Source organism: Chroicocephalus ridibundus, chromosome 2 (assembly GCF_963924245.1).
Source record: "Chroicocephalus ridibundus chromosome 2, bChrRid1.1, whole genome shotgun sequence".
In the NCBI taxonomy this organism is placed as follows: Eukaryota; Metazoa; Chordata; class Aves; order Charadriiformes; family Laridae; genus Chroicocephalus; species Chroicocephalus ridibundus.
In genome coordinates this window covers 65,257,726-65,281,030 of record NC_086285.1, presented here as the reverse complement: position 1 = coordinate 65,281,030, position 23,305 = coordinate 65,257,726, and the positions used below count along the sequence as shown (strand labels likewise).

General features: G+C 36.8%; 1 protein-coding gene across 2 annotated transcripts in view; it reads right to left on the bottom strand.

The window, feature by feature from the left end:
• Positions 1-23,305, bottom strand: part of CTDP1 (CTD phosphatase subunit 1) — a 112,971-nt gene that overhangs the window by 66,095 nt on the left and 23,571 nt on the right. The window contains exons 6-11 of one of the 2 annotated variants that reach the window (XM_063325772.1): positions 18,559-18,649; positions 17,272-17,438; positions 15,358-16,443; positions 6,768-6,909; positions 4,643-4,873; positions 879-1,893 (exon numbers count right to left, since the gene is read on the bottom strand). In XM_063325772.1, the coding sequence (XP_063181842.1) occupies positions 1,863-1,893; positions 4,643-4,873; positions 6,768-6,909; positions 15,358-16,443; positions 17,272-17,438; positions 18,559-18,649 (1,748 nt within the window). In that variant the 3' untranslated portion in view covers positions 879-1,862. Of the gene's footprint in view, positions 1-878; positions 1,894-4,642; positions 4,874-6,767; positions 6,910-15,357; positions 16,444-17,271; positions 17,439-18,558; positions 18,650-23,305 lie in introns of those variants that run through there. The other variant, XM_063325771.1, reaches the window with a different exon arrangement.

Genomic DNA, 23,305 nt, shown 5'->3' with positions numbered 1-23,305 from the left:
ACTGCTCTGACAGTAATTTTCATAGGTAAAAGAGGAAAAAAATACAGCATTCCACTATGTTTTCCAAAAGGATCTTTTAAAATAGGATTTCGACGCCTTTTTAATAGGTACCCTAGCCAAAGGTGATGTCACTTACATTCTTAGTAAAATAGAGAATGACAAAACAAAAAGGTATAACCATCTTACATAACTGTATTAAAAACATGACAAGTTTGACCATGCCAAGAATTACACACAAGTTATACATAGCAGGCAGCCAAGCAGATTTTCTTAAGACTCGAAATAAATCTAGTAAGTATTTTTAAGAACACATTATCATAACTGATGACAGCAAGAACTCCTCCTTCTGCAATTTCTGTATCATTGTGTTCTTATTTATATTCTTTATTTGAACACTAGAGAGGATCACCCCACCTCAATGAGTAGCAAAGGCAAGAATTATTTTGCATCATTGTTTAATAAAAACTGTATTGACGGTTTAATTCTGGAGATACTGCATCCAAAACAAGGCATAGCTATGAGCTTCTTTACTCTGAAGCAGTAATATGCAGAAATATTACAAGTCTCAGGTTAATCTTGAAGACTCCACCATTGTTAAAAAAATAAAACCCACGTGAATAAAATGTGACATTATCCTTGACCACATTATTATACATTCACTGTAAAATAACTGTATTAACAGCTTCTGAAGCCTTCTGGCAGATTTCCCCCCCCCAGTATTTTCCAACTGCTACTAGATTAAAAATACTGGGAGTTCTCAAAGCATTCGAAAAAGCAATATAAAACAAAGACTTCTTTAAGGTTTGTAAGAAACATTTTTATTTTATCAAAGACATTTTTCATGCTTTACATTTTCAGTTGCTTGTTACGTTAGTTAAAATTTAAAGACATACAAATGCAGGAATTTACATTTATTTCTAATCAGATGAGATTCACGAGTCTTTTTTTTTTTTTTTTTTTTTTTCAAAAATAACACCATATTCAACCCAGCACAGGTTGGTTGATGCTTGTCAGTCTTACACGCACAAGGACATGCACGTGCACTAGAACTCACTGCATGCAGGGCGAGTTCAACATTTGGGGAAGCAACAAGCATCTTAACACTTTCATCAATACAGCATCAGGGCAAAACTAAAATCGCATTATCATCATGAAAATGTTAAAAATATTTCAGTTCCATTCATGATTTCAATTTGGTATCTAGTTTTTTTGCTGTCATAACAAGACTGATAACATTAGATAGGAAAAATTGTAACAATGAGCATGTGAATTAAGACACAAAAATGTTAAAAGTGAAATTAATTTATATAAATCTTCAAGAATTGCTTCAGCCACCAACATTTGCTCTACACACCTTTTCAAAGCAAACATTTGGCACATCTTAGCATTATTTAAAATCAGAGCGCCACTTCTGCCTTCTCACATGTAAATTATATCCATATTTTAAGCCTTGCTTCATCTGTTAGTGTATTATTAGCATTCACTAGAATTTAACTTGTAGTATTATTTTTACTTTATCCTAGTCCAAGATGCCATTAGCATTTGCCTTTTTTTGGACAACACTACATTACACATCTCATGATCTGTAACAACTTTAGTGTTTACTGTAATGTTTGCAGAATACTATTTCCATATGAAAATGCAAATTGTTGAGATACGTACGGAGTGTCAAAACTCCGACGCGGAGGTTATTTTTTTAAAAAGAAATCCTTCCTATATTCGCAGAAGAGCTCCTGTCCGCAGCCGCTGAGCAGCACTGCACTGCATTCCATTCCCTGCCCTTCTAGTACAGCTGCAGACTCTTTGCCACTCTTCCGCTCGGGCTGCGACAGCCATGACAAAAAGCAGGTGTTCCAAGTCTCTCAGAGCCGAGCGCGATGGCAAGATCTATGCCTGTCGCACAAAACGTTGACCAATGAACTGAACCATCTGTAACTCACTGGGTGACAGTTTCACAGCAAAGTCCACGGAGATATTTAAACTAATCATGTCCCAATTTAAATTATGTTTCAAGTTGAATCCCAGAAAGAAACTAAAAATGTAGAACCCAAAGTAAATAAAAAGTGAGAACTGAAACAGTTCTTATGAAATTGTACTCGGGTGACTTGAAGCCCTTTTAGTAACCAGCCTTGCAAGAGCTTATCTTCTAAGCTCAATAAGGTCTATTCTTACCGTAAGAGACCAAGTACCATTGCTATGCCACATGTGGCTACCATCTCCAAGGGTTTCCTCTCACAGCAGTGCAATTTTGTTGCCCGCTGTAGGAAATTCAGAATCAGATGAAGTTTTTAGAAACTATCAAAGATTGGAGGCTTTGACTACACCTACCCACAACAGGAGCAGTTATGAGTATTAATAGCTTTATCTAACTCTGCTTAAATTCAATGGCTTATTGATAAATACTCTCATCTTTCTGGAGGAAGTTAGCATAGGAGCATATGAAGTTTGTCAGGACACAAAAATACATTTCCCTCTACCAAGAAATTGCTGCACTAAGGTCATTTTCTCTAAAGTCAAGGGTTACATCCATTTTTCAATCAGATGTGAAGCTTTTTTAAAAGCTTTCATTGATGTATGCATTAAGACAAAGCAAGGTGATGATACAGTACTTCTGCCTCAGTTCTTGTTGAGTCAAAACACAGCAAAGCTCTTCCTATTCGTTTTTTTGTTGCTTCTTTACAGCCTTCATGCTCTGCTTGCACTGTACTTCGTATCCGTTAAAAGTACTTAACGTGGTATTTGATCACAGCACTGCTTTCCTCCTAGACTTTACCAAGACACTCCTCACCATCTTAGTTGAAGATAGCGGAACTGCTCTGAGGAATATAGACACATCCCAATTAAGAGACCAGTGTTTACAGGTCATTAATTTTACCACTGGAACCAAGACAACAGGAAATGATGATGAAAATACTATTTCCCAGCATATATCTTATGCTAATCTCTTTTCTTACAGCTGCAGATTGAGTACTTTGATTCACTTTCTTAGATTGAAGTGTCTCAACCCTGAGCATTGTCAGTCAAAAAAATGTTTAAGTAAAATAAAATAATGGAGTAGAAAAGAGATACAGTCTTGCTCCACCACCAAAACCTGTCTGGGGCTCTGAGAAACTCAACTAAAAGGACAGGTGAAGTATATTTCTTTCCTTTTCCGTAAGATGTGCATGTGAAGAAGCACCTCTGCATTCAAGAAAAATAGGCTTAGGTGTGGACATAACTCTTCATCAAGTTGTTGACAAAGGCACAACAAATATCAATATGCATTAATTTCAACATAAACCATCATATTGGAGCATCTTAGAAGTGTCATGACAATTATATACACATACAACCAGCCCAGCTCTATTTCTAGAGAAGTTCCTTTCCACAATAACCAACAAACAAAACAAAAAGCTTTTCAGCTCCTCTCTGGATACATGCTGTGTCGTGATTATTTAAAGTTTTTCCTGTTCATTTTATATGTCATAGTAAAGTAAAATACAGACTTTAAAGACACAGTTAAAAAGGAACTGAAAACAAAACGACTTCACAAACAAGAGAGACTCAACCTGTGTTGACAGAAACAAGGAAGCCGAAATAAGAAAAAGCCTATAAAAAGATGACAACTGAAAACATAGGTTGAAATAATTTAGCAACAGGAAGATAGAGTGGAAACATAACAAGCTGCACTAATAATATAAAACTTTTATAAGTGAGACACTGCAAAAGTGGTGGGGGAGAAAGAAGAAAGGTAGAAAACTGGGGATTTATAGTTGTGCTTTGTATTCTTGTAGTTGTTTGGAAAACTGAATTGCTTTATAACAATTGCTATACTCTGATCACATTGTACAAAAGAATTCTGATCTCATTTTACAAAAAGAAAAGCTCCGCCTTCAACCAGCTACTTCTTTACCACTGGAGTCAACAAGCCTTGCTAAACTTCTTGGCATTCCAGATAGTTAGATCTTTTACGGAGATACTTAGGGATGAATTTTAGATATTTTGCACATCTGTAAGAGACAAGCGTTGTTGTAGCTTAACCAAATCCACAAGTTTTGACAAGGTCCAGATGCTAGCCTTTGTACTTCAAAAAGCAGGCTGCCTCCCCCTCCTGCTGCTTTAGTGTCTTGATTTTGTGATCTAAGGATTAACAACTAACACTCAGTCAGAATACTCTGTTAGCTACACCCCTTTTCCCACCACTTCTGATATTCCTCAAAACAAAACACAAAGCTAACGTCCCACCTGAATGAATTAGGTGAAAAGGAATATTTTACAAACAAAAGCCAAATGCTATCAGATATCCTTCATAGACAAAAAAACCAATCCAGTATTCCAAGACTTGTTAAATATGTTAGGCCACCTCACTTCAGAGATGAGTTATTTGACCTCCTTTAAAGCACACAAACTACACGCTGCATTTATTTGGTTTGAGGCTTCTACTCACACTTAGATGAGGCACAAAAAGCATCTGGAATTTTAGCATTCCGATTTCACTTCAGCTGACTATTCACTTTCACTCATTTCCTTGGCTTTTTAGAAAGCAAACGAAGTAACTAAAGCAAAGATGACAATTTGATCAAGTGTGAAGATAACAAGAGTTAAATTTACTACAGTATCTGAAAATAATAGTTGAAGTGACTCTTAGCTATGCTTTAGGTACCTGAAGGACGAGTGTTCGCCGTGGACTGGTAAGGTGATGGGAGGAGCTGGAGACTGGATGTACATCGACTGGCCAGAGGTCTGAGCGCCTTTCCTGATTAGCTTTCCAGTGTTAGGATCATAAAGTCGAACTTCAGGACCAGGCTGAGACTTTGGATGGATGGGTGTTGGGTGAAAAAGAGCTGTCTGAAATGTGTTGTGTGTATCAGGAAACGTGGCAGGGCTATTCTCTCTGTTGGATGAAGTTCAGAAAAAGTTGCTTTAGAAATTTAAGTGAGTTATCTAACCAGAATGTAAAAAATGAATATTCCTTTTTTCTAAAGGAGAAAGTGGGGGGAAAAAAATAAATAGTTTGGAAGATTTCTGAAAGAACACTTCTTCTCCCCCACTCCCATTAAATGTGTCTTAAAAATTGTCTTAATGTATAAAGTTACTGAAATTGCTTCCAGGTAGTAACAACAGAACAGCTAGAGTTGCATGACAATCTGCACATATACAACAAAGAAAAGCATGCTATTGTACCAGATCCTTGTACTTCCTCTCCAAATTGACTCTGAGAGAAAATAAACACAATATTAACTGACAAGTCATCCAAACTCATTTGTTAAAATACTAAGCTACCTATGATCACCCTGCTGCATTTTAAAACATAATTTTTCAAGTGTCAGCAGAAACATTCAGAGTTCAGCCTGCAGGAATCATCACTATGGTATACTATCCAATTACAACAAAGTGCCACAAAAAAAAAAAAAAGAGGAAGCAAACAGAATAATTTAAAAAGAAATAATTAAACAAAACAGTTTGTTATACACCATGAAACTGAAGCTATAGAAAAAACAAACCACATTGTAACAAATATTAGAAGTTCCACAAAAGTGGAGTTTTTACCACATGCTTTCATGGACGTTTCTCAAGTAGTGTTGCAGCATTTTCAGTAATTATTCCACAGATAGGTAGAAAGACCAACATTCATTTAGACATCAAAAAACGATGCTTACAAGCCACTGTCCAGATTTGTACTGAGAACTTGGCTGTGTCAGGCCTCTGAGACGAAGTATTCTAGTCAAGCCATAAGCAGGCTACATCTCTTTCCTAAATTCTAGAGATCCTGGGTCTCTACCTAGTCTCTCAATTGATACGTGACCTCACTTCCATACGTTTCTACTTTTGGTGTCTTTGGAGTATATAAGGACTTACGTTCTGCCCTCCAGGGGCTACCATCTTCTAAGAAGAAAGCAAATCTCTAGCTTACTCAGTCAATCATGCCAGTATCAGTTTAATACCGGAAACCTAATATGCTACGCCCCTTCCTGTCTAAACATAGAAAGGAAGGTCCTCCCTTAGGCTTGCAAGATGCTATTAACGTCAGTCTATCCAAACAGAGAAGTCAAGAAGCAAAAGCTGGCTCTACCATATCTTGTCATGAGTTATTTTAACCATGCCACCTTCCTAAAGGGAGCTGTTCTTAATAATCCTCTGACTTCCTCCGTGTAATAAAGTTTTTGGCTGCCCCTTCTATTTGCTGTCATCCTAATGCACTGATTATTTTTAACCCTTTCTCCTTTAATACTTTTTCTTATAATCCCCAAACCTCCTGTTCTCTTACTACTTCTTGTCTTCCAGTTTTTGTTTCTACCTTCATGCCTTCCAATGCCTCAGGTCTTCCTGCTGTATTTTTCTGGTTTTCTCTTCCTCCCCACTACCAAGTCTCAGAAAAAAATGCCATACTTTACCAATTTTTCATGTTGTGGGAGTGTGTACTTTTTCCCCCCCCCCTCATTTGGCAGCACAGATGATCCTCTGCCTTGGTGGCATTCCCTGTGTTAATTTGTGGATGAACTGACAAGATCAACTGCTCCAGCTGAAGATGGTTAACAATGACAACTGCTTAAGAAACTACTGGTACCACAGGTTTCTCCTGATTCTGCTAGTTGCTGAACTGCCTCCTGATCTTCAGTTTAAGCAGCATAGAAATCAACGAAAATGGAGCGTTCTTTCATAAAATCTGTAAGCATTGCACACCATTCTGAGTGTCAGAAACTGATTTTATAGCTGCATTAACAAATTAGCATGATTGTATGAATAATCTATTTTCATGGCCCTTACTCCCCCAAGTTCCCACTTACCTGTGTGTTTTGATGTAGTCATCCTTCAAGGGAAAGAGCTGTTCCTCAACCTTATCCCAGCGCTCCAGGCAGCTCCACAGCCAATCAGGGTTTACAACATGGAGGTCCTTGCAGTCCTGAGCTTGCCGTACTTTTTCTGTGCCTATTACAAAGTTAAACATAACATCACAGTGTTTCCAGAAACACAGAAAATAGTTTTAAGTACACACTGAAAGCCGTCACTCTTCCCTTTTGTTATATCTCTATAATTTATAGCATTTCATCTTATTTACACATTATGTAAAACGCTTAAACTCAGTCATTTGCCCATTAAATGTTTTTGCACCAAGAGAAAATAATGCACTACAATTTTTTGTTGTTGTTTAGAAGTGCGAAATAAAAGGAGACCATCAAGAACTGAAGGCAGGAGTAAAAGTAACAACTTAGCCCTCTTCTCTAGGTTAAGAGCCGAACTCTCATAACTGAAGTTGAAGAATAAATCACTTCAAACACTAACCAACCCTGTTGAAGCCTATCAACTCTGCACAAAGACCTTGGGGTTTCTTCCTGCAGATGCTTATATAAAACCACAATACTCCAGTCTACTTTACCTTACTAACTAAAAAATAAATAAATAAAAATTCTAAGTTTTAAGTTTTTAAAAAATTTATCACACACGTGCCTTCAGGAGTGAAGCCTCCAGAAAAAAAAAAAAAAATTAAGTTTCAGAACAATCCTGACAAGGAAGCAAGAACAGCAAATAAATTTGATGGTTTCAACACAGTTCCCTGGAGTTTTATCTGTGTGACTGCCATTTAACAACATGACTTTACTCGTTTCAGTTAAGATGAAAGTCTTGAAGTACCCATACTTCTCCACATCATTTGAAGATGAGAGCAAACAGTTAATAGCAAAGGCCTGTTTACAACCTGAACTAGAATTTACTGGGGTAGACAGATTAGCTCAAATGCTCTTGAGGACTGACCTAATTAGTTAGACAGTTCACTTTCTAGACTTCTGTAAATTCAAAAAGACTAAATAAACAGCAAGAGCAGGAGATCACTGTCCTTTGCCAAAGAGCTGAAAGCATGTTTCCCTACTTTTGTTCCCCAAACCCAACAGAAGTAGGGCTAACTTTTCCTCTGTCTTTAGATACAAATACTTTTTTTCTTGAATTCAGATTAAGAAAAAGATGTTCTATGCACAAATACATTTCTTCTATTTTCAGGAGCAAATGCAAGCAATCCCACAGCTCAGGACTTAAAAGCTGCACAGTAAACATATAGCTTTTCTCCACACTACTATCTTTGTAATAAAAATGCATTAATTTAAGAATCTAAGATAAACACAAACACAAGGATGAGAATTTAAAGATAAAGCCTTTTCCAAACCACAAATGATTTACAAATGCTGTATTTTAATTTTTGCCATGAAATAAAAATAAAACCACTGTCAAACAAGGACTCAAGGAAAACAACTTTAGAACTCCAACCATGTTAATTCCAGCACATCTTTGCTGTTCAGGAGGTTTTAACTGACTAAAAAGCAAAACTCTTTAAGAAGGGAGGTCGGTGTACCTAGATCATTCATCCCCTGATAGAAGAAATTTGTTTTCCAATTGATCATCAGTGTCAAAAGTAATCAGTGAGGCGGAGCACTTTCATGCAACAGTTATTGGAAATGAGCCAGTTTACAGTGCCAGAGGGAGCTTCCACAGGAGGTATTATTATTATTATTTATATAACCTCAGTAGGAATTGTAGAAATACCTGCAGTTAGACACACGTATTTATAAAGCTGTATTTCATTTATACACAGGGTACATTTCAGAGGAAAGGAAGCAGAGGTTCTGAAGAGAATTAGACCAAGAGATCTGGGGGACAAAAGGATTAAAAAAGTGAAAGACTTGGCTTGGAAAATGCTTTCTTTTGGTAATAAAGGAGAAAAGTAGTGACAACATATTAAAACAAAGCAGTAAGAAGACAACTGCTATAAAGAGGATGCTGAAATTGGGTTCGTAAGCATAGGAGTTTCAACAAAAAAAAGCAACAAGAGTGAGAAGTCCAGTGGAAGTTTAGGTACTTGGGCCTGGTATTAGATACTGAATCAAATATCAGATGTGACTAGCAATACTGTCCCACACGTAACTCTGGAGCTGATTGAATACAGCATACAATAGCATGCTACTTCACTAGTAAGCATACAGAACAGTTAACTAGAGTTGCTGGTGCTATTGGATAGACAGACTGTACTTATAATACCCTGAAGAAAAGCTTATCTGGTACCATAGTACATCCATTCACGCAACTAAAGATATTGCTGCTCCTTTTGGATCTCATCAGAGAAAACCTGAACAAAACCATAAAACTGCACCTTCATCTCATGTTAAGTCTGTGAAGATATGTGAGAAGATGGCTTCCTCTAACTATTTTTAAACTCGATGCTTCTGCATTGATGATTTGTCAGGTGCTTCATCTTGCTGCCTGTTCCACACGTATACACATTCTGCATTCATGCATATCTGATGGTTTCATACCGGATGTACACTGAGGACTACTTCTGGTCAACAGGATTCCAACAGAAGCCTTAAACATGAAAGCCAAATGGCACTGTTTTGTATGAAACTCTTATGGTTCTGAAACAATAGCTCCGAAAGGTATAGGCCATTACCATAAAATTAAAGTTGACGTCATGAAGACCAGTGTGTAACCAAATCCACCTCCTGAGGGTGAAAAGCCTTACCTTTCTCGCCTCTGCAACACCAAGGCTTTCTGCTTCTTCCTCGTTTCTGAAGCGCTGCTGCCTGTTGCATGCTCCAGCATACTGAAAACTGCATGAGGTAATACAACTATGCCATCTCAGGGGCTGCCTTCTATTTCTAGCCGACTTCTTCACAAATCAAGATTTCATATGTATGATGTTTTTAGAGTAAGATTTGGTAGAACACCAAATTTAACTGGGTAGGAGAAATAGTACTGCAACACTTAATATCCTTGCCTTCTCCTCTCACTTTCCCCGGTGTAACTTCCCCTTTTGGAAGTATGCTTATTAAGAAGAGACAGCAGAAAGGGTTTTAATCCATCCAAGCAACAGTATTTCTGATGCAGTTAGGAACATCTGACTCATCCAGCTGGGCTAAAAATCACTTAAGAGAAAAAACTGTTTTTCTGGACAACTTTTTTGCATTATTCTCCTCTAATCACCTTTCCCTACTTCAAATTCTAGTCTAAATTAGTTCCAAAAAGGTAAAAAAGCACAAAAGCCATTCCACATGAAGCAGCCAGGGTTCAAATTCATCATATCTACCCTCTGACAGATACAGCCTGAAGCACATAATATTGGGAAAAGGTTATTTTCAAACCTGGGGAAGTGACTCATTAGTTCTAGTTCTGAACTTGCACAGAAAGGCTGAAAAAAGCATCCTGTTAATCTTGACAATTCATTACTAAAAAAGTGACCAAAATCAATAATGCAAGAATAAACTTCTACAACTGTTCTCCAGGACATACAGTTTCACTACAGCATTTTATTTTGTCTTACCCAAAGTTGAAGCACACCAGGCACTTAAGCAACATAGATAAATGAGACCTAAGCTGTATGTTTACGAAGACTAAGCAGAAATGCTATATGGCATATTTGACTATGTTCACATTACCAAGTAGTGCAGCCCAACAGGGAGATCTGCAGGGCAAAAGGGTGCTGGAGGAGCGATACCCATCCCCATACGTATTTCAGGGACTTTTGCTTTAGATTAGACCTGCAGACTGAATACCCGTGAGTGCTTAGCTGACTGTACCTTCCAATTCAACCCCCCCCCATGAGAAACCCAGCACACATGCTCGAGGCTGTGCCAGGATGAACCAAAGCACACGATGCAGGGGGAGCAACCAGAGTCACTGACCACACTCTCCTAATTCCAGCACACCAAAGTCAGCACGTCCTCATGGCAGTTTGTAACGAGGTAGCCAGATGTTGCCTGGAAAATCTGATCACCAGAAGTTTATTTCTATTCAGACCATTCTTATATGTAAATCTTGATTTATGATCAAATCCTGAAGCTCTTCAACAACATTACCCTAAGACAAGTTGTATAGACCTCAGTGTTTTGCCCTACAAGAATTAAGCAACCATGAACTAGTCACAGATATGCTGTTCAGAGGCTACATCTAGAGTTCAGCTTTATCACTGCACTGTGCTTTGCCAGTAAAAGCAACAGGCTTATCTGGTCAGTGCAGATGTTTAGAGCAGTGCTTAATTGGGTTTTTTTTAAAGACGTGGCCTTTGAAAATACTATTCAGAAAAAAAAAATAGTATCTGTGGACACATTATAGCTATGTCTGGTGAAGACCTCGCACCACTTCACAGGACAGGCTAACAAGACTTTACCAGCTGGCAGCTTTCTCTTGTCTCTCAGTACCAGCGGGAGAGTCAGGAGCAAGCATTTTTTAAGGAGGTAGATGTGGATGAATAAAAAGGAGCCACAGTTCATAGAACAAATGGTATTTTAAGCAACCTGGTATTTAATGATATTAAGTAAAACTTGACATAGGCTAAGTCAGGAAATTTTTCCCCTGTTACTTTCAAAGTAGAGGAAGAGACACAGAATTAAATATATTTTGAAAAAAAAAAAATTTAAAAAGGGAAGAAACATTCAGAGCCTAAACTGACATATTTCCACTCCTACCCCACTAGAATAGTTTTTAAGTGACCTGAACAGCTTTATCTTGTCCACCAGCAAAAACTCAATACAAAAATCAACCACGGTATCTCATTTGTTCAGGAAGGAACATAGCAAGGTTTATGAAATAGTGTGGTAACTCCTTTGCCAAGTGTGTACACAGCTATAACAACTCGTCATCCAGTGCAGTTTACTGTTGCTTAAAGCAAACAGCAGATATTTCAAAAACTGAAGAAAGATTTATGCAGCCCATAGGTAAGTGGAAAGGACTATAAGGTAGCCTTTTCTCAGTCACTCAGATCTATGAAAGCTGATTAGATGATACAAAGATTCGTGTATTTTCCTCCCTATATAATGAATAAAAAAAAAAAATCCTAATTTTCTCCAAGAAAAAGGATTTATTTATTTTCAGAATTCAGAGTATCTGAATTACAGAGTGTCTGCAGCGAAACAGGCTGCCTATCTGCAGAGAAAGAGACAAGTATACAAAGAATAAAAGAAATCTAAGTTATTTACTGCAATAGGCTGACAAGAATGCTGTAAATACAATCTAAAGTGGTATTTGCTAGCTGTTTATTCCACACACCAAGCTACGATGTGGTCACTTTGCAGGGGGAAAAAAATCCATCCCTCCAGGACGTAGGGGGCACTCTTTTTCACACTGACTTCTTGCCTTTTTATTTCCTCCAACAAATTCTTCCTCCGTGTTCAAAACTCAAAAGCTAACAGTATTTGCCCTCACTACTGCTGCAGATTAAGTATATACCATTTACTACAGTGCAGCTAATGCAAAGTAAACATGCAAGTTAACTTGCTCGTCTGAGCCCTAAGCTAGCCATTGTTAGCGGGCTCATCCAGAAACACTGAACTCAACAGGTATGCTTTAAAGTCACCTTTTCACAACCACATTAAAAAACTGAAAAAGAAAAAAAGAAAATAAAAGCAGAACAACATTGTCTGGTCTCAGGCCACTGACTTTTGTTCAGAAGTCAAGAAGGGACATGCTTTTGTCTCCCCCCTTCACCAGCAGTTAGACATCAAGCTGTGCTTCAGATGTTTACCACAGGAGCCAGAGATGTAATATTTTTATGGCTTACCGGCAGTAATAGAGATTTGTAGAATTTGCTTTCTAACCACACGAGAATCAGTATGAAAATCACGCTGACAGCTGACTTATCACAAGTCCAGCTGTGACCGGACACAATTTATATCCTTAACATCTCTGATTAAGCTTCAGAGTTTCCCTCATGAAATTAGGATGATGAAGCATAACTACTCCCATCTAAGCATCAGTGAGAAAATATAGTCTTCAGTCAGAAAAAAAAAAAAAGACAAAACAAAAACCACCACAAAAAACCAAAACCCCATCCCAAACCAAACCCACAAGCAATCCATGAGAATCTTAAAAAAAAAAATATTATTGGAGAATACGGTTTTTTCACTCCAAATCCCCCTATTTCACTGCCATTGTTACAGAAATAATGACTAAGTGATGATGAAAGATGACAACAGTTTTTCTCATTAGACAGAAAAGACTACCAAGTTGCCTCTTGCAGAATTAAATAGTGCAATTCTTTTCTTACTAAAAGCAGGGGGTAGCTTCTACATACTGACAATAAAGATTTTTCACACTGGCAATTCAGGAATAGTACTCTTCTTGTGATTTCTTGTTTTAAATAGCAGACAATATTTGAATTTATTTTAAGTACGAAGTGCAACACCAGCATTACATGACTATTTTGAAGAATCTAGGTCTTGACAAAAAGTCTGAAAAATACAGACCTCCCTGGAATCTATTTATTTTTCAAAAGAGCACTCAAAATTAATTTAAAATGTGTTAATAAACTCAATTCAAACACCATAAAAGCACATTTATGTAATCAAAACCTAAAGTTAAAATAGTTTTTCAAAGTAAGATCAATAGTAGTGGATGATTCACTAAGAATGTACAGGTAGTGAATAATTTTCTAATTATTCTAATGCTGTGTACCTTAACATAATGTTATTCAGTATTTTTTTCCTCTAGAGAAATGCATACGTTTGGGGGTGGGGCTGTGTCATTTACCTTTATCCTATCAACTTTACCACATCACACAGTAGTTGCGTCCAATGTACAACTACATTCAGAAGCTATCTAGTGCAAGTTAGACAAAGCAACTTTGAAATGAAGCATTTTAAGATTTGAAATTGGAAAAACATGAAAGTTACATTGACAGCTATTATGTCTCCAATGAAGTATGACAAACATGCGTAATTCTTTGCTGATAAGAGTATTGCTATTCCTGCAATTTTAAAAAGAGATGTTCAGCAACTGCAGTAAAACTACAGATGCCCGAGCTGATGTGTCCACTAATTTTAACGTTTCCCATTCACTATTTCAACTGTCACACTTTCACAAACCCCAGCTAATCTCCATGAAATTAATTCCGGCCTCTTCTGGTTTTTAGGTTGTTTTCACTATTTAAATGCATATCTACATCAGGACAAATAATACAAACTTGCTACTTCACTGCAGGTCCATCGGTAGAGATTTTATTCTGATGCTAGGTGACTAGGTCAATACTGCAGCCCCTTCTCGCAACAGTTGGACTTACCAACTTTTTAATAAAAGCTACCTGTGCTTTTCATCACTAGAACCATACATTGAGATAACTGGAAACTGAGGTAAGTTTACACTAGCCTAGCAAATATATTAGCCTAAATAACAACAAGGCTATATATATTAAAAAAAGCTGATTAGCATATCGTAATAGACTGATAAATTGGCTGGTTTTAATCCATAGATTTTTTTAACACTACTCGTATTTAGAGTGGTAGAAATTAAGGAACTAAAACATCCTCCTTTCAGTCACTAAACATTGGAGATTTTTGCATCACTGCCTCTTCAACAGGAAGAAATTATTCCTGGTCAGCTGTATAAGAAATACCTTGTTCTATTTCTTAAGTCGCACACACTTTGAGAAAAATATACACATCTATATTACAGCCAGTGAAAATATACTCCATTCTTTTATAGTACAAGCTGATGAAACAAAGATGCTTCTCATGTACTGAAAACTTATATGAACAGCAGTCAGGAAAAAAAAAATATTCCAACAGGCAGCAGATGTGTATTTCTTTGCTTATGATATCTAAAGATGTCCTAAAGCTACCTAGAAGTTTTAGAAGATCTAAACCATGCAGTTTTACTTTTGGATTTTGTGGTTCTGATTATCAGATATTTAGATTACAACTTCAAAAGGCCAACAATGAGGTAACCAAGGGTCAGGGTGCACACAAAAAAACCCCTTTGTGCTAGAAGCTAGTGGTGGCCTGTTAGCTCCTCTATGGCAGCTAACCAATGGTACCTTATAGCCATGTAAACCCAGGTAGCTTTGTGAAACACATACCAAAAGTTAGGCTAAGCTCTCTTACATCTCCCATGGCAAAGATATACAGGATGCACAGAGAGCAGTGACAGGGTATCATCAGATTCCAGTCTCTTAAGATAATAATTTGATTTCCACACAAAGTGAAACGGAACCATGAGAGATGAAATATGAGAAACCAAGACGGAAAGCATTGCTGTAACTTTGTAGCAAGGCCACTATAAACTCTTCTCGGACACAAATCTTAAAGTTTCTATTCAACATCTTTAACAGTTGAAGACTTAGTATCACCAACTCTTAACCAAGAGGTGAGACATGACATATTACATCAAAGGTTATTTAGCAGGTCCTCCTTTTAATACTTAAAAGCCACACTTGATCAAAAAGCAGCAGAAAAAAGCCTTTAAAAAAGGCTTTTAAAGTTGTGCTATGAAGACTCTCCCCTTCAATTTCAGTGCTAACCTCAGTTACGTTAAAGTCTGTAGGTTATACAAAAACCAGCTCAAGGTATGAATGAACTGCAACAGGAAAAAAGCTGATGGAAAACTCAAGTCTCATTTACCTACCTGTCCTTGCTGCAATGAGATGTGTTGCTTTGTCAGGATCATCAGCACTCAGCACCAGATTCTTCACAATTTTAGCTCCAAGTGCTGTGGCATGATAGTGTTCCCGTGTTTTCTCAATGGGGAAGTTTGTTGGGTAGAGTCCACTAAATATTATGGTTACATCTGCCAACACTTTACTTTTTAGTTCTGGTACTATTTTTCTGATGTCTGGAATTTCCTCAATCTCTTTTTTCAGATATTTATCATACTTTGTGTAATAATCAGTGTGAACCCGCACAAGGATCTCTTCAAGGTATATTAAATGGTCGTCATCATCTGTATCATCCTCCTCCTCTTCTTCCTCCATACTCTGGTCCAAGGATTCACCCATTGTAATTCCAGACTGTTCACTATTCTGAGACTCTGTTTCAGCTTCTTTCTTGTCTGCACACCCGTTTCCTAAATCACAAAGGCTTTCCTGTTCACTTTCTTCTTGTGCTTCAAGATCAGTTTTGTCATGAATATTTTCACTAGGTAGAGATTGCATGTCCCCAGAATGATTCAGCAGACCATCCTTTTTTTCACTGACATCAGTACAACTCTCTTTCTGCAAATTCTCATCCTGCAGAGGTTGCGTGGATTTCTTCCAGCTTCTCTTTTCCTCATTCTCACTATCTGATACAGAAGTGGATGACTTTTTGGTATCCAATCCACCATCACTTTCACTGTCACTAGACAGTTCAAAGTCCAAGTCATTTGTTGTCTTGTCCTGGGTTTCCTGCTTCTCTATCCCCGTTTTATCAACTTGTTCTGAAAAAGTCTGAGATTCTTTTCTATTTGTCAAATCGTAAGTTACCTCACTGTCCTTTTTGTTATCAGTGCTATCATTTAAGGAGTCCTGGGCATTAACTTTATCACGAGACTTCATATCCCAGTCAGGTGTTTCACTGCTTACAGAAGTACTTCCATTTGCAGTGCAAGTGTCCTTTGTAGCTTTCTTGAGACCATTGCTTTGTTCTTCTACACATGTAACATTCCGTATTTCTTCAGCATCCTTTACTGATGTCACTGCTGAAACAAGTGCCTCTGGTTTTGTAGAGTGGTTTACTAAGACACAGGAAAGAAAGAAATTAAACATACATATTATTCTCAGGTTTTGTTTGTTTTTAAATAAAAGTTTAATCAAAATTTAATTTTCTTTTTCCTTAAACACACAGTTTACATATACAGTCAGACTTCACTATGCTTAGAAGTGACCATTAGGCTTCTCAAAGTTGTTAAGATACTTTACGTGTCGATGATTATTAGAAAGAACTGGCAAATCTAACAAATTTTAGTTTTGTGAAGAAGCTGTGCAAGTAGCTTTAAAAAAAATAACAACAGGCCATAAGTAATTATTTGTTAACTATGCAAACATTAAAGTATTTATTGTGTAGCACGAGTTTTATGATTACATCTCAGAGCAATGAAATAACTACAGAGAAGAAAAAAAAAAATAGGGCAGAATTCACTTCAGAAGGTCCCAGTCCAGTACTACAACTACAAAAACTTCCTTTATAAACCTCCATCGCGTTCCTAAATTTCCTGTTTTTCATAACCAAAATAACTACCTTGTTTTACAGAGGGGGGAAGAGAGAAATTGTTGTTTAGTGTACTGCCACATTAGGTCTCCAGCCATAACAGCCAAAATACTATTACCAGTACTCCACTTCTGCTGTGGTTGCCCACTAAAAGGAAAGCTATCAACAAGAACAGACCAGTTTTACTAAGCTACTTACATTTGTGCTGCGGGAGCACTCTCTGTCAACTACAACAGTCTAGGATTGCTCATCTGAGCACAACAGCAATACTAGTAAGATCAAGCCAATGACGTACACAAATCACATTTGACAAGTGGAAGTAGTTGTAAAAACAGTTTAAATATTATGTAATTACCTTTCTTCTTCATTTGAATTTCTCTTGATCCAGGAGGTGCATTAATATCTCCTATCCCCTGAAAGTATACATATTTCTTCACAGTTATCAAATTGGGTGCAAACTTCCAAACATCCTCTCTATCATCAATGATGCAAACCATGGAATCCCCACATGGGAAGAGATCTCTAAGAGACAAAATGGTTGATAAAATGAATCCAGTTTTAGAAAATAATAGTATCAATGAAAGTAGTTTCTGTTGATGTTCTGGTTTATTACAAGCATGCCTGCAGGACATGCTTATATATGAACTTACAAAAACAAATCAGCAAGATTAAAATTGCAGAATTCAAAATACGGTATTTGAACTAATGAAAGTTAATAAGAAAAGGAAACAGGTATTTTAAATTCTCTATTCCAACATCTAGAAGCAAGAACCAACAAGCCTTTGCTAGAACAAAATATTACAAAATTTCTGTCTAGCCTTCACAGTTTATGTCAACAAACAGCTCAAAGACAACTATCACATGGGCAATACACTATCTATATATAACTAGGAAAAAGATACAAGAAACATTTTTGAAGAGTAGACTCATTCAAACCAAGACAAAGGAAGCAAAAAGTACTAATATCACCTAGGCGGATAAGGTAGAGCACTTAATATATAAACATGCATACGAAAACAGAGCAAGTGAAGAAAAAAGCTTCTTGTTTGCTACAGTCAGACGGGGAGGGGGCAATCATTTTTAATCTAGGTTTATAAAATTTTAAACATATCTGGTTTTTAGAAGAAATCTTGGCTTTATACTCTGAAAAAGATCAGAACATGAGTTTAGACTAGAATATGAATTCAAGGCTCTAAATGACCCAATTTCAAGAAACACTGCAGAAGAGAAGCTGCTAGATATATGGCACATTTCAAAGTCAGAATACTAGACATTCAAATATGAATTAACCTCAAACTAGGAATTTTAGTTTAATTAAAAAGCCACAACCTACAAGATCTTATACAAGGTCAACAAGCCATAAAGTGGAAATACGGTTAAGTTATTACAAGAGTAAAAGGTATAAGTAAAACAAAGATGCCATTACTTCACATTCTTACTGTTCTAGTAGCACAGAACACATTAAGTGGACGAAATGCTGCAATACCTAACGTTGCAGTTTTATTGAGATGGTGTTGATATTTAAGAGGCAGATATGGAAGGGCTATAAACATGTTAAGTACAGGGGGAGTAATTTTTATTATATTTAGCATATTCTCTTTGTTGTCCTGTTTTGTTTAATGCATAAGACCCATATACATACCTAAGATTCCCAGTTTTAGAAAATGGATCAATACATTCATCCCTTGACAATATCCGATGGGAAAAAAGCTTCTTTTCAGGGTCCAAAAATCCTTTTGAAAGAAGGAATTAAAAAGTTAACGTTCAAGGATGCTTGTTCCTTGTTTATGTTCTATATAATTCAGCTATTTCAATCTGTGCACAGCAGTTTAACAAACATACAATTTTAAGGTAAAAGATATTATATGGAGGAAAGGATAAGCACAGTGGATCAAGTATTTGTAACTAATGCAGTGGGATTCATTTTAAAAAACCCACCTTGTTTTCTTTCAATATAGCAGCAAAACTGAAGTAACTAAATTTGTGACAGCCAAATAAATTAGGCTGAAAGAAATACAGCAGGTGATAGATACATATGATTTTTTGCAACTTACATTTATCTCTCTACAGGTGGTTCTTTAAAGCTAAATGCTTTCCTTAGCTCATTATGCCTAGGGACTGCAGAGAAGTCTCACAAGAGTCGGCAATGTGCTGCAATACTTAAGCACAATGGGCAAGTTAAGGGACAGTTTCAGCCGGAACTCTTGCATTTGTAGGTTTTAAGTTGTACCTCTAACAAATACTTTAATACATTTACGTATAGTGAATAGATCCTGGGATTCCTAGAAATATTTAGACCCGGTTGCAGTTCTGACTGCACTCTAAAAAAAACCCAAAACACCAAAATCAAAACAGGAGAAGCTGTGCTAGCTGATCTTAAAGCAAGATAAAATGCCATTATTTAGGAAAATGGTGACTTGGGTGTACAAACACGCATGCACATGCTTTTGAACCTAGTCTCCAATAATGAAGTTCATCTTCATGAGCAGATCACAGCCACATAATTGCTTAGAAAAACTGGCATTTTACATGCTAATCTGAATTTTTCATTTTACTGAATCTGCACTGAAGTTAGCATCAACTTCTCATTATTCTTATGAATAATACAAGGCAGTCAATACTTAATCTGGGAACAATTTTTTAAAGTTTTACTTTATTTTATATGGTGGCCATCTTACAGCTAGAACCAGAGTTCAAAATGACTACAGACTGTATGGACCAACTTTAATTTTCTTTCAAGGACCTCTGGGATTTTCACAGAGCACATCTTCAACTCCTTGTGGAAGTCCAGCTCACAGGAGTATGTTAAGTTGGGTCTTCAAAAACAGAGGGTATAAATTTAAAAAAAATAAAAAATACCAGTCACTACTTCTGAAAAGTTGATCCTGTATGTATTTAATATTAATGTGTAATTGGAATAACTTAAAACCCATAAAAGCAAGAAAATTCCGAGTTAAGGACAGAGGTTCAACCTTAACTCACCCGACTATGCTTAAGAATTGCTGCAAACTCGTAGAATCATCCCCTGTAGTGAGACCCTTGCAGTACCTAGGCATAATGAATTGAGAGAATTAGCTACAAAGATTTATTGCTGTACACACAGATATTTTGACAAACTACATAAGCTGTCACACAAGTTGCTGTTCTCCCCAACCAAATTCTCTTCTACTAGTTAATCTGAATACACAGGGACTCACTACACTAAGATGGATGGGAGTGCACTGATTAAACTGCAAAACCGCAATGGAGCATTCAGTTGCAGTGTTGACTAGCTAAAACTGTAAGAAAAGAAAGTTGGACTAAGAAAGCTCAGACACAGAAACGCTGGCTGCCAGGGATTAGGGATGAGGTAATGTTCTGGAGCTTTTCAAGATTGCTTTGGTAAAGACTAATTTTAATATTTTTGTCCCCTTAATAATTCACTAAAAATACTCCATGCAAGAGCAAACGAGACACCTAGTGGCTAGATCACATACTGTTAGTTAAAAGATTAACTTTAAATTGGTTTATCATTGCAAATAGAAGATAAATCTGAAGAACTAAAAACTTTACATTAAAAATAAGTAGATGCAGGTATGCCCTCCAAGATAAAACTCAGTACAGGCTAAGATATAACTTTTTTTAAAAAAAAAAATCATTATTACACTGCTTTCAGTAACAAAAAGAATTGAGAAACCCTCATTATGAAAACCTCTACTACCTTAAAAATAAAAATCTTTTCACAAAGTACTTATTGAAAGATTTAGAATTTGATGATAGTACACTGCTTCATTGTTAACCTTTAATAATGAAGCTGAAGGTTTCAAATGGATGATAGCTTCCAAAGTATTGGTTTTGTTTTGTTTTTTTAAGAAGAGTCAATACAGACCACTAAAAAAAACCCATCTGCTTAGATGATGTCACTTTTCTGTGGGAGCATTTTGTTGCAAGTTTCTATGACTTCAGAGCAATGAAAAGGTCTATGTATGAACTCAGAGTATACAGAAACAACAAAAGCGTTCCTAAGATTTACTCTTTACTTTGTTTCACTTATTTATTCCTATTTATTTCCCACCACCATATCCTGAAAAATTATTATAGTCACAGTTTGCTGCCTTAATGTCGGTAATGAATTTTTATCTTAACAAAATTGGTTTTTATTGGAGAAGTATCAGTTTGCACAAATCATTCCAGCAGAAGGATAAATGTTGATGAATTTCTCGTTTTGTAAGCATGTTTAATATAGAAGTCAAAAAGACTGAAGGCAAAGACTTACTGTTTCAAATTAGAATTGAGCTTCCATTTATTCTCATAAATTAGTGTGCTAAGTATGCCTCCAAGTAGTTTCTTGAACAAACTGAAGACCCTGTCATTATCCGTTGACTGGTATTACGAGGGACTGTTCAGTAGACTTACCTAGCAGAGACTATTCCCTCCCAGTTGTTTGTTTTCCAGTATCTCAATCTGTGTCTTTGCACACACAGGCTTATCAAGCTGTGTTACCTGACCGCGTATAGACTCTCTTAGAAAAGCAAACTTGCAAATAAGACTTGTGAAGTTAAAAAAATCATCACAAGATGCAATGTTCAAAAGTAACTCACTCATATTGGGTAAGTCTCAAATCTTAAGAGGCAGACTGAGTTAAACAGCAATTTCATAGTAGAATTGATATAACAGTAGGATCCAACATGAGTTTGAAGAAGTCCTTTTAAAAATAAATCTAAAATTGAATTTCTGAAGAATAAGGTCACTTCCAGTTCTGCTTCAGGTCCTACTTTAGAACCTGGAAAGAGCTGTTTACCCAATCTTTCAATAGCTTTGGAGCCCTTCAGACACTGGTGATTACATATACACACGTACTCTGTCAATTATTTATTGAAATCCATATTGTAATATTCTTGCTGTAACAAAACATACATATGAATGCCCTCAACTTAGTCCTACTTTATAAATTCCACTTTAAATCTTCAGAGTGATTGCACATTGCATTATTGTTGCCTAGTGGCCTCTGAGCTCAAAATTCACAGTAGTATTCACTTTTACAACCAGCATTTAAGCTGACTTCAGTATTAAATACACCAAACTTCTCTTATGGAGACTAGGAAAAAAATTAAGGAACAATTGGTCAAAATAATTTTGTAGAAAGGAAATAGATTATAAAATCCAAACTCATCTTCATAAATGTACTACGAGATATCCCTCACTTTGTAAATGTGTCAAACTAAGAAAGGGTTTAGGATAAACAACTTCAGCAGACATAAATGGTGTTTACAAATGTCAGCTAATCCCACTTAACATCCGATAGGAGTCAACTGGGATGAGAGAAAAGGGCTGACAAGATGTCATCTCTTTGCAACATGAGGAAAAAGCCTCCCAGGACATGGCAGAAGCAGCTCAGATTTTACAAATAAATCTAGGATGTATGTGGAGGACCTAAGAAAAAAAGATTCCCAGCATTTTATTACAAGTCCTTCCTTTATGTAACATATCACACTGACAGCTTTCTGTAAGAAGTCATTTAACCAATACTGCCATCAAGTGTTCTCTATATGTATTACCTATATATTTCTGTTACTGCGTCTTGGTTACACAGGTGAGTATGTGGATCAATGGCTATATCAACTGTTTCTCCACACCAACGTATTTCAGTTGAAAATATCATCATCACTGTACAAGTAATTCACTTGTATTTGAATGCTTTTGATGAGGTTAGACAGCTTCAGGCAAAACTCCAGAAGTCTGGGGATGTCAGGAGCAGTAATACCCTAATTTGCTCATTTGGTGGCTATTTCCTCTATGGAACAGATGGAGCTGCTCAAGTATGATGCCCACAAAGAGGCTTGTCACATTATAAGTATCAGTCTGCGCCAGCATGGGGCCTGCAGGGTAACCCAAATTTTAGCACAGAGATTAAAATAAGCAAACACAGGACCAAATCACACATTGAGAGAAGATCAATCACTGGGAAAGCACTTACACATCTGAGTTAGCTACCTCTGCAACACATTCTTCTCCCTGGCTCTGGAGCTGTACATCTTCTGACCTTAGGCCACATACAGATTTTGGCATATAGATCCAAGTGAGGAAGTTTGCCCATCCGCTCCCTTACTACCAGGTATTTAGACCTAGCGTATATGAAAACCATTCCCCTTTTGCTACGCAAGAAATAACCACACCATAAGAAGGAAAGCAGCGTGCAAAAGTGTTAATGCATTAGCAGCACACAATGTAAAATCCAACAGTGAGACTGACAAGGCTTTAAGACCACCATTCAGACAACTTAGCCAATAAATATGAAGTAATGTAGAAATGTTCACTTGGATGGACAGGACAGGACATGCCTCTCCTGAACTTTCTTTCAAGGAGAATTAGTTGGAGACCACAAATAGTTATTGCTTTCTGGTTACAGA